Below are 13024 nucleotides of genomic sequence, written 5' to 3'. Positions count from 1 at the left end.
GTTAAAATGAAATTATTGTAAATTACAGGAAAAATAAAACACTGCAGACTCAATGCGAATAACATATCGGAATTTATCGGCGGCCACCGTACCAGCAGCTCTAAATTACTAATGTTTCCGACGAAGACTATTTATCATCGGTGATCAATCAGTTTCCTCCATCGTATTTGTTTGTCATGTGTGCTTGGGTTTCATTGTAAGTAACACAATGTTTCTTTTGAATCTACCTATATCATAATGGTTATTTGCTGATGTTGATATGTAATTGTTTTGTGCAGTACTGATATCGTTGCACCAACAATTCGGAAATCATACGCGTTTAGATCAGTACGATTCTACCATTTCTGATTGTGTGTATATATATATATATATATATATATATATATATATATATATATATATATATATATATATATATATATATATATATATTTATTTATTTATGGGATAGTGTTATGAACTATAAACATGTTTATTTGACCTAAAAAATTACAAGTATATACTGCGTATTAGTAGTTAGTTTAACAAAATGACAGTTTTTAATTAGTATTTATATAAGTGAATTTGCAGGTTTATCTATGTGCTAAGCTTATTGATTTGAGGAGATTTTGTTGACCGATTTGAAGTTATCGACAAATTCTCTGGATCGAAATGGTTATACTTTATATTGACTAATGGGTCTTGATGTTGTGTAGGGAAGAAACCAGGGTTCCAAATTTAATTCAAGAAAAGAAATATCGAAAGAATGGAAAAGTCTAGAGACATTATATGGTATGATAATTGGTATTATATTCTTTTACAGAAAGAGGGAAAGGGAGCACTAGTGTTACTGTTCCTAGTGATCTTTTTTATTTTTAGAGTTGTTATGTTTTTGAAAAATTTGTTAACTATTGAAAAATGATCAATGTCACTTTAAAGAAAATGCATACGATGTTTTTGTGCGTGTGTATGTATTATAGAGAAATTCTGATAGTTCTTTTGTATCAGTGTTCTATTCTTGACATGTCGTTGTGGTTTAGGAAATTCGGTGAATCCAGATACGGGACCGGTTCAGAAGCAAATAGTGAATGCACTTCACATGGGAGAAAGAGAAAGGGCTTCCAGTTTGCTATCTCATATTGGCTACAACAAGCATATGTTGAGAGCCAACCATTTTGTTGATATTCTTAAATATTGTGCATTGGCACCTGATCCATTGGTAGGCACTCAAATGAGTTTAGCAGGGATTTTATTTCCTTGTGAAATCGTCCAATTTCACAACTTTTTCTTTATTATTCTTATCCTTGTCGATATCTTGAAAATGTCTTTCAATTTAGGTGCTAACACTCACAAGTGAGTAGTATGTCACATTAGTTTTATGTCTTCTGTGTAGTTTGTAATGGCGATTTGGAAAACAATGGAGGAAAAAGGAATTGACTTGAATAATAAATGTCATATTCTTATGATGCAATCACTTTGCAAAGGAGGCTACATAGATGAGGTATAAACATTTTATTTTTAGACGTTCTTATGTTATTGTGCATGTCTCTGTATTTTTGTTATCGTTTTAGTTATCTTAGTTACTCTATCTCCAACAAATAAGTGGCGTTTTAAACTCATTAGGGTTAAAACATAAATCCTATCACCTCATTGATAACTAAATGGTCAGAAATTGCCACCTCTACTAATGACTATGAGAAACACCAACACGGTTGTTACATAGTAGGCAATTTGGATTTAAACTTTTGGCAGTTGTAGTGTCTATTACTTAATGTAGGTTAATAACTGAATACTGTGTGGTAGAATGAATCTGTATTTTGTGGTTTGTGTAGGCATTCAACTTGATGAATAATTGTGGGGAAACTTCATGTCTTTATCCTACTCTGCAAAAATATAACATCCTTTTGGGAGCATCTGCACAAATTCAGAGTATAACTCATGCCAGTAAATGTTTAGATCTAATGGAGCGTGATGTACTGGGGAAGAATGAAATAACGTATGTCCAACTTCTCAAGGTATGTAGAGTAATACCAGTTACATTTATATACGATTATATTCTTTTATGTGGTTGTAAATCTCTTTAGTTACTAACTTACTATGTCAAAAGACAGTCAAACACCATCGATGTGAAATCCATTTGTAAATAGGTAATTTGTTTGCCTTTAGATAATCAGTTATGGCAGTTTGGTACTTGGTAGAAAACTGTTTATTTGACCCCCAAAGCACGATCTTTGTCGTCAAACCCCTTAGCAACTTCCTTTTTCTTTTGCAATATCTGATGACCCGTTCTGAAACACAGGTCCAAAGACCCAAAACTTAGCTGATAGAAATTAGCTTTAGCTGAAGTTTGTTACTGAATTGTAGTTGATACATTTTGGCACATTATACACCATTGAAGAAAGTACTATCTAGTGCATATAAACGGTGGCACTTTATGCATCTTCAGTTGCAAAGTAGAACTTTTAAGAGAGAAAACAGTTGATATATATTATTTCTTGTCTGAATAAATTATAATTTATAGATCTTGGTAATATAATATCCGGGAAATGTTTCTGAATTCATTTTTTCAGCTTGCAGTTTTGCAGAAAAATCTCTCAGCAGTTCATAGCATCTGGAAGGAGTATACAAAAAATTATAGTTTCAACCCTATTTCTTTAAGAATGTTCATCTCATCCTTTACGCAATTAGGGGATCTAGAAACTTCATATGAAGCTTTACGATACTTGGTGGCTTTATCTTTCAAGGGAGGATTCACTTTTAAGAAAAATGCTGAAGGAAAAATGGTCATACCAAGATTGGATGTACCGATACCTTTTTACTCTAATTTGGAATGGAGCAGATGTAATAAGGTTAATCTGGACCATCAAAATGTTGCTGCTTTTGACTTGAAAGAAATTAAAAGTGTTAGACCAGTGCTAGGAGATTTACAAAGTGTTCTTGTTACAAGGATTTTGAGACGGTCCTTCACTGATGTTATATGTGCTTGTGCACGAGTGAAAAATGATGAGCTGGCAGAACAGTTGTTCTCTCAGGTAGTGTATCAGTTCACATGAAAGATCATGCCTTTATTAATTTTATATTAAAATAATAAAATTACGTGGCGTAGAGTTTTAGAACATCGGTTTTAGATGTTTATTCTTGTTGAACAATTATGCTATATTGTACTCTTTAGAGGTGGCAGAACAGGGCTCAAATTTGGATTAAAAATTATTTTTTTATGGGTACGGGTCAAAATGATTGTGGTCGGGTTGACCTGAAACACTTTTTGTCCAGAAGTTCAAGTGTCAGATCTGGTTACGAAAATCATATTATTTCAATTAATACAATTGTTAGAATAATGTGATTTAGGAGGTTCTATGCATGAAATGTACACTTTGTCGATGTTCAAACTATCCACAAGTATGACTAATATTGTGTAACCAAACCCATCTTATTTAACCAGTTTAAATTGTTTGAAATAACACATAACCTTAGTAGACTTATTTTTAAATGGCCCGATAAAAAGCTATCAACTTTTTTATATATATATCTTCTAGCTAGTAACTTTATGTCGTTCTATCTGGTTTAGATGCAAGATATTGGCATAGAACCATCACGTGGTGCATATGACGGTCTTATTAGAGTGCTTGTTAAAACCAGAGGTTTTCATGTTGGTCTGCAACTGGTAAAGTACTTTTATCCTTATAATTCCTACACTTTTTTTTTCATATGCTTCACCATTCCCGTTTGGGTTGTCATAAACAAAAAGGTTTTTCTTGATTTGGTTCTTGGCTACTTTGTGCAGTTAAATCTGATGCAACAAAAAGGTTTGAAGCCGTTTGATTCAACTTTTGCAGCAATATCAATAGGTTGCAGTAAAGGCTTGGATTTGAATTTGGCTGAGAAATTCTTGGTTCAGATGGCCACATGTACGAATGTTAATCCTTACAATAAGCTACTTGAAGCTTGTGATGCACTGGTTAGTAACCAAATATTTATGATAATGAATGTACAAAAGTAACTTTGTTTAATTCTTGTGTGGGTCAAATGTAGAACTTTGATTCTAGAGGTCAAGTTCGACCCATTACCTGTGAATTGTCTGTGAGGGTTATGATCTTTATCATGGGTCAACTGATAAGTTAAAAAGGAAAATGTTTTAGAGAAAACAGTTTGAAACTTGCCCATAGTTATGATCTTACTCTGTTGTAAAGTGTTTATAATGACAAATGATGTTTGTATGATGATTTAGGATCAACCTGAACGTGGCGTTCATGTATTTGGTAAAATGAAGCAGTTGAAAGTAACCCCTTCAATCAGAACATATGAATTGCTATATTCATTGTTTGGTAACGTGAATGCTCCTTATGAAGATGGAAATATAATGTCACAAGCAGAGGCTGCTAAAAGGATAAATCTTATAGAGGATGATATGGTTAGAAATGGCATTCAACACAGTTACATATCAATAAGAAATTTGGTAAGTACCTCTTTGCTTTACATTAATTGTTCAATTTATTCTACCCTAAATTGTATGGTTATCTCACTAACTAGTTTCCTAGTCGCTACTTTGTACCTTTTTCTACACATCTTATCATGTTGATGGTTGATAATGGGAAAAAGAATAATTATTATCACAAATACTTAAAATTGATTTCACTGCTTAGGTTTAGACCAACATTTAAATACCTTTAAATGGCTGTTGAAAATTATATATAATCACAACAATGTTATGTTTTAGAGTCATGAAAAATACTTTTATTTATTTATTTATTTATTTATTTTTTAGCTGAAAGCGCTTGGATCGGAGGGGATGATAAGCGGGCTCATACACTACTTGCATGTAGCAGAAAACCGATTTACTGGCGGAACTCCAATTTACAACATAGTTCTGCATTCACTTATCGAGGCTAAGGAGGTAATCAATTTGCAGTTTTTATATATTTTTCAATATATTCTTTATTTATCTCATTTAAATCGTAACAACATGAGGGGTTGTAATCCAGGATCACATGGCTATAAATGTGTTTAAAACTCTAATGTCACATGGCTATCGTCCGAACGATGTGACTTTTAATATCATGGTCGACTGTTGCAGTATGAGTGGGTCACTTAAATCGGCTCAGGGTTTAATCGCTAGGATGATTCGTTACGGTTATCCACCACAAAGGCAAACGTATACAGCTCTTATAAAGGTCTTCTAATATTCCAAAGCTCTTATTTTCTCTCACACGATCAACTATTATGTATGTATAGTGTGTGTGATGCAACGTATTCCTCACTTTTTACAATATTTTCTTTGGCTGTTTACTTTTATTTTGTATCAAGTGGTGTTTCCGTATGTCTCTGTTTGGGAAGTGGTCTCTGATTCTATGTCTTCTACAAACAGATCATTTTTCAGATTAAGTGACAATGAAACAACAATTTTACTTTCTGTACAAACACTAATCATTAAGTGGAATGTAAACAGGCCCTTAATCCTTACTTCCCACTTTTTTTTAGTATAATAATTAATAATCAAGTGTTTCAGCTTCGGTTGGAGTTGGGAGATTTTGACGAAGCATTGTTCCTTCTCAATCAAGCATGCTCAGAAAGAATCCAACTTGATGCTGTGTTGTTCAACACACTTATCAGAGAAGCATCATTTAAGGTATTCCATGCCTATATAATCCATTTACCGATCTCTTTTTTAGTTGAATAATATGTGCATTATATATTCTTATGTTGCTGATCTATCTTTAAACTTTACAGGATAGGATAGACATTATTGAGCTTGTCATGGATCGTATGTACAAAGAACGAGTCGCACCTGATCCCACAACATGTGGTTATGTCTTCTCGGCGTACGTGGATCGTGGTTTTTACAACACCGCTATGGAGGCCTTGCAAGTTATGAGTATACAAATGTTATCCCAACAAGATATTGATGAAAACATGCAATTTTTTGAGGACGAGTTCATATATGCAGAAGATTCAAACGTTGAATTAAAAGCTTTGGACTTGTTTAAGGACTCAAAGGAGAATGTGGCTGTAGCCCTTTTGAACTTGAGATGGTGTGCCATGATGGGGAACTCGATTTCATGGTCAATTGATCAGAGCCAGTGGGTCAACAGGCTCTCGGCTACAAACAATTTGAGAATGTTAAAATGCTGACTCTTAATTGTGAATGTAGTATATTTTGCTTGCTGAGGCTTTTTAGATATCAAAGTATCAGGAATAGTAAAAAGTGCACCAAAATGGTTTTGAACATTTTGTCCACTTCAAATGTGGTTCGTATTGTTTGTGCATTATGAGGCAATAATGTAATTTATGACCTGACTCGGGGTTTAAACATTAGTTAGGTAGCAAAGTAATAGAGTTGAATTCTTATCATGTTTACAGAAGCAAGCATGATGTTGCAAGTGTTTGTAGTTTTTGAATCTGCTTCTACTATAAAATGAAATTGTAACAAGTGTTTTAAGGATGATGGTTGGACAATATTAGCTTGTTCTCGTTTGTTGATAGTCGAGTATGTACGGGAGTGTGTGTGTGTTGTGCGTGTAATGTTACTGTTTGGGTCATTATCATTTGCAAAATGTTATCTTTGTGCAAATCATAATTCAAATGGTTTAGCCGTTCCAAAAAACAAAACCAAACAAGGCTAGGAAAGTATATATATATTTATATATAGGGTGAGGATCCATGGAGAACTCATGGTAGTAGAGAACTCATGGAACTCGTGCAGATTCACTAAATCTGCGTGCAGATTCACTAAATCTGCGTGCAGATTCACATATTTTTTATTTTTTATTTTTTTGAAGATTTTTTTTTTCTGTTCAGATTTTTTTTTTTTTTGCAGATTCAGTCAATCTGCGTGCAGATTGACGATTTTTTCCATTTTTTTTTTTACAGATCGACTTTTTTTCAGTTTTTTTTATGCAGATTGAGTCAATCTGCGTGCAGATTGAGTCAATCTGCGTTTCTTTTTTTTTTGCAGTTTTTTTTTTTTTTTTTTTTTGCAGATCGACTTTTTTCTCTGCAGATTTGACTTTTTTTGTGTGTGCAGATTGACGTTTTTTTGCAGTTTTTTGTGTGTGTGTGCAGATTCACTTTTTTTCTATGCAGATTCGCTGTTTTTTTTTTTTGCAGTTTTTTTTTTCCAGATTGTATTTTTTTTTCATAGATTGAAGCTCAATCTCCACATAGATTGAAGTTCAATCTATGAGTTCTATGGGTTCTCTACATACTCTAGTTCTCTAGGGATCCTTTCACTATATATATACATATATATACATATATATATATATATATATATATATATATATATATATATATATATATATATATATATATATGTGTGTGTGTGTGTGTGTGTGTGTGTGTGTGTGTGTGTGTGTGGGCAGGATCAATGGGGAAGTAACCAATCGGGGGGAAGCAGAAATTTTTTTTTTTTTTCATTTTTTTTGATATTTTTTTTTCCGGCATCAAGATCACACGAAAATATGAACATTTAGAAGAGACACTTCGTGATGAATGTTATCATTTAGGCGGGAAAACGATCGACAAAAATAACATTCAAGATAATATTGTTCGTGAAGAATATGAACGTTTTTTTTCTTCTTCATGTTTTGTGAAGTAAAATTTAGCCCGATTTAGAGTTTAGGGTTTAGGGTTTGGTGTTTTGGGTTTATGGAAGGGTTTAGTGTTTTGGGTTTATTCTATAAACCCAAAACACCAAACCCTAAACCCTAAACCCTAAACTCTAAACCGTTCGTGTTAAAAACTCAATCTAAATCCTAAATCTAAACCCTAAACCCTAAATTCTAAACCCTAATATCTAAACCCTAATATCTAAACCCCAATAGCTAAAACCTCAACATACGCTCGAAAAACACGATAATTGTTATATATTACTTCTTCGAGCGTTTTCCCGCCAAAATAAAAACATTTATCACAAAGTGTCTCTACTAAATGTTCATATTTTCATCTCATCTATAATGTTCGTGAACAATATATATATATATATATATATATATATATATATATATATATATATATATATATATATATATATATATATATATATATATATATATATATATATGTGCTTGTGTGTGTGTGTGTATCGCAGTTGTACTTATAAAAAAATTATAGAATAGATGATTAGATGATGTGGAATAACTTCAAGAGTTAAAGCTACAAATATGCTATATACTTTAACTTTTGTTTCAATGTAGGCTATATACCCACAAAAATACAAATGTAGGCTATATACTTTCAAAAAGTGTGCTAATATGAACGAAGTGAACTTATTAACTGGATAAAAGAAAAACGAGTTGACGTGGCATCTTTGTGGAGAATGAAGTTAGTGTATATTGGAACAAATAATTTTTGTATATAGCCTACATTGGAACAAAAATGAAAGTATATAACCTATTTGTAGCCATATAAAAAAAAAACTAAATAATTGAGGTTACCGGGGTTCAGCAGGTAACCAGTTACCAATAGCCTACATCGGAACACTTTTTGAAAGTATGTGACCTACACTGGTATTTTATTGAATATATAGCCTATATTAGAACAAAGATAAAATTATATAAGCGCATTTATAACTTTAACCCTAACTTCAATGAAATACACACAAGTATACTAGATATCTGAATAACATATACATATATCGAATTTAAGGGAAGAACTATTATTTGCTTATAACATTGTAATTTAAAGTATATCTCTTCTATCTAAATTTTACTTGTTCAGTAAAAAGGTGAAGTACTAAATGGGTGATTGGAGGAGGACTGGAGGTTATTTGAGTAGCATATTGTTAATAAGCAAAAAAGATATAATTTACATATTTTGAGTTACCTCTAATATAAGTTGATATACTTCACAAAATAAGTGTAAGCTTATTCGAACGATAATTTATGAGCTTAGGCGGTAAAAATAAGAAATATTTTCTAAAATAAGCCCTCCTCCCATAATAAGGGAAATTTTTTGATCTTTTTACCTAGACCATCAGAATGACCGACACTGTTTATATGTAATGTGTCATGATACTTACAAATTGATGAAAGAACATCTAGGGTGTAGTTATAGATATTAACTCCATATAAACGACAATTTGGGTGTTGTGTTCCTTTTTTTATCTTCGATTTCAAGTGGTAAAGGATCAACTCTAAATCAGATGGACAAAAGCGATAGCCAAGTGGTAGATTGTCCATATAATCACGCTACACTTGGTGATTGTTTATAACAAGTTGTCGATTTCCATCTTCCATTTGGATCAATTAAACAGTTGGGACTTTGAAAACTTACGGTTATTCCTTATTTCTAGAGAAAAAGGAGAAGCACTTTGATGGTTTATTGTCGACAAACGACATGAGAATATTCAGGTGAAATGCATACTAAAGAAATGTGCCAAACAAGTGTAGCTAGTAAGATATATATAGGGTAATTACGAATATCGAGATCTTGAAATATAGAAATATCATTCAATCGTTTTCTCGAACCAGATCCATACTTCGGGATTGAGTCCCAGCTTCAATAGGAGTCCAAATTTTAAAAATATTATTCAACCATTTATGTGATACTTGTGCCTCATGTTAGTTCCCTTTCATATTCAGTCTCATTTATCATTAAGATATAAATGAATTTCTTAGATTATCTAGTTGTATAGGTTATTGTACTATATTATGTGTGGTTTTTTTTTTTTCCTTTTTTTAACGGCACTATATTATGTGTAGTTATAGAGATTAACTATACATATGCGTCAATTAGGGTGTTTTGTTCTTGTTTTGATTTTCGATAGTGTAGGTTATTGTACTATATTACGTGTTTTGATTTTCGCCGTCCATTAAAATCGATCGAACGGGTGAAACGCCTATTAAAGAAATGATACGTTTAAAATGAGTATATGAATACGAAACAAGAGTAGTGGTAGCTATATATATATATATATATATATATATATATATATATATATATATATATATATATACATGAAGTTCTTGGGATTTATGATTATGTTTGATAATATCTTATTTTTGGGTAATTACTTATTTCAGGATCTTGAATTTTAGAAATATCATTCAAGTCTTATACGTGATCCTTGGGTTCCTCTCATATTTAGCCTCATTATTGAGATATGAACCGACTTCTTAGTAACTATCTCAAAGATTCTTTGTTGATTGTTACTAAAAATCAAACATAACTTGAACATCTCAGTTATTATTAGCATGATTTGATTCAAAGTTTGCATGATTCCAAACATGCAAACAAAACTCGGATTTATTTTTTTCAAACAAAACTTAATTGGTTTGATTCAAAGTTTTCTATACCTCATGTAGATTTCCTTTCGTATTTAGTCTTATTCATATTTTACTATGTATGATAAATTTATTTATAGTACAAACTTTAAAAGGAAAACAAAACAGTAAATATATCCGAGTTTTGTTTGCATTTTTCGAATTTTGTTGCATGTTTGCTGTCAAATAAACTTCGAATCAAACCAAGCAAAATTAAGAAATTTGAGTTGGTTTTGGTTTCTAGAAACAATTAAAGAATCATTAAAATAAATACAGAGAAATTGATTTATATCCTAATGATAAATGAGACTAAATATGAACGGAAACTAACATGAGGCATCAAGTATCAAATAAACAGTTGAATGATATTTCCAAATTTTGGAATCCTATCGAAGCTCGGACTCAAGCCCAATGTACAATGTATGGATATGGTTCGAATAAACGATTGATTGATATCCTATATTTGAAGATACTGAAATAACTAATTATGTAAAATCAAGTATAATTGAACTATATATAAACCTAGCCTACTACTTTTGTTAAGTACGTTTCTTTTAGTCTTCATTTAGCTTGAATATTCTCATGTTGTTCCGATTGTCGACAAAAGATCATCAATTCGCTCCCATTTTTTTTTCCTAACATATGGTACGACAATAAGTTTTTCAAAGCCCTGCGTGTTTAATTGATCCAAATGGAAGGCGGAAATCGGCAACTTGTTATCAACAACAACCAAGTGAAGCGTGATTTTATGGATAATCTACCACTTGGCTATCGCTTTTGTCCAACTGATTCAGAGTTGATCCTTCACCACTTGAAACCAAAGATGGAAACAAGAACACAACACCCAAATTACCGCATATATGAAGTTAATATCTATAACTACACCCCAGATGTTCTTTCATCAATTTGTAAGTATTATGACACATTACATATAAACAGTGTCGGTCATATTTATGGTCCGGGTGAAAAGATCAAATATATACTTTCATTTCTAATTCTATTAAATAATTATTGAGTTTAATTTATAGAGGTTTGGAGAAGAGCTTATTTTTTTCACTTATTTTCTTATTTTTACCTAATAAGCTCATAAATTCGTTCGAATAAGTTTATATTGTGAAGTGCATCTGCTTATCTTGGAGGTAACTCAAACTATGGAATTTGTACCTATATGATAAGCACAAAAATTCGTTCGAATAAGTGTTCCCTTAAATTGGTTGTACTGAAAAAATACATTAAGGAGTTTTTCCTTTTAATTGGATATATGTCACTCGATCTCTAGAGAGAGAGAGTTAGTGAGGATCAGAAAGAACCAATGGTAAGAGAGAACTCAAAAACTGAAATTCAATTTGTTTACAGATCGACTCAATCTCTGTGCAGATTGAACTCAATCTGCACAGTTCCATGAGTTCTCTCTCACCCTTATTATCTCTGAATCCATTCACTATATATATATATATATATATATATATATATATATATATATATATATATAGGCTCAATCCAAGGAGAGATCAAAAAAAGGGAAAGCAGTGTAATGAATGATAATTATCATTTATACGATGTGTGATAAATGATATTACGTTGCTCCCCTCTTCTCCTTTATTTTGCTTCCCCAGGATCAGTAATATATATATATATATATATATATATATATATATATATATATATATATATATATATATATATATATATATATATATATATATATATATATATATTGTTTGTTTGTTGATTATTACAACACAATATCGAAATTGCGATGGAATCTAGTACTTTTTGACCCCGCTAGAGCGAAAAAAATTGAAGGGGAATCGAGCGAATAGAAGAGTCAATGGCGAGAATGGTGGGTTTTGGAAGGTTTCAGCAAAGTTTACTATAGTTTATGATGATGTCGACCAACAACGAGCGGTTGGAACGAAAAGAAGTTTAGCTTATCATGATAAAATGAACCGTAAAACAAAGTGGCTAATGTATGCACGGGCGGAACTTGAAATTTATAATTAGGAGGGCGAAATCAACGGAAATTCAAATTGAAATTATTAAGTGTAGTACCTTAAAATTATAAACGATAATAAAATCATTACAGTTAGGCCCGAATGCCTTTAAACATTTTAAAATCATGGATAACACAATAATCTATTTATAAAATGAGTAATTATTTTGAGACAATTAAAAAAGAATAATATATATGAATTTTACTAATGACAGCTTTTTGGGTTGTCGTGAACACACTTTAAGATATTATATTTTTCGATAACCGCCATAATAAAATTGATAAGTAATCGCCATGTATTGTAACTTAATGCATGTTAATGACAATCCTTAAAGCTGTCACTAACAAATTCCAATATGTAACCCTAATTCTACATACGCCGCCACCCCTTTGTTGTAGAGTCCTTGCCGGTTTGTTGCGCTAGAGTTTCTCCTCTCTCCAACCATCGGCATCTCGTCGATGGTTCGGAGCTCCCTCTTCTCATCCCCTGCTCCGGCTTGTCGGCGTGTTCTCCGGCCGTCAACGACCACCTTGTTGCCGTTCTCGTGACGGTGGTCATTTGTATGGTTGGGTTTCACGTTGGCACTCGGTTTCTTTCGTTTTTGGTGGCCTTTCCTCGGTATTGTCTCCGATCTAGTTTCTGTTCGGAGTTTGTTTTTCCGGTAGCGGGTGGTCTTGCTGACGTTCTCTCGGTAGCCTAGGTTCTTGTGAAATTTGCCCTCTTCGGAAATGGGTGCAGGTGCTTTGCTGTGGTAGTTGTCTATCGCCGGAGTTTGAGTATAATTGTCGGAAT

At 32.3% G+C, this 13024-nt stretch overlaps 1 protein-coding gene across 1 annotated transcript; it reads left to right on the top strand.

The window, feature by feature from the left end:
- The first annotated feature begins 77 nt into the window (after positions 1–77).
- LOC139858737 (pentatricopeptide repeat-containing protein At1g76280) lies at positions 78–6423 on the top strand. The gene is made up of 14 exons (XM_071847579.1): positions 78–196; positions 279–327; positions 696–771; positions 1020–1198; positions 1373–1480; positions 1812–1994; positions 2550–3011; positions 3548–3643; positions 3764–3937; positions 4208–4435; positions 4745–4873; positions 4962–5150; positions 5486–5605; positions 5707–6423. The coding sequence occupies exons 1-14, from the start codon at positions 177–179 to the stop codon at positions 6106–6108; spliced, it is 2415 nt and encodes an 804-aa protein (XP_071703680.1). The 5' UTR covers positions 78–176; the 3' UTR covers positions 6109–6423.
- The last annotated feature ends 6601 nt before the right edge of the window (positions 6424–13024 follow it).

Source organism: Rutidosis leptorrhynchoides, chromosome 1, assembly GCF_046630445.1.
Source record: "Rutidosis leptorrhynchoides isolate AG116_Rl617_1_P2 chromosome 1, CSIRO_AGI_Rlap_v1, whole genome shotgun sequence".
In the NCBI taxonomy this organism is placed as follows: Eukaryota; Viridiplantae; Streptophyta; class Magnoliopsida; order Asterales; family Asteraceae; genus Rutidosis; species Rutidosis leptorrhynchoides.
The sequence above is the reverse complement of the archived record's forward strand: the minus strand, read 5'-3'. Positions and strand labels throughout refer to the sequence as shown.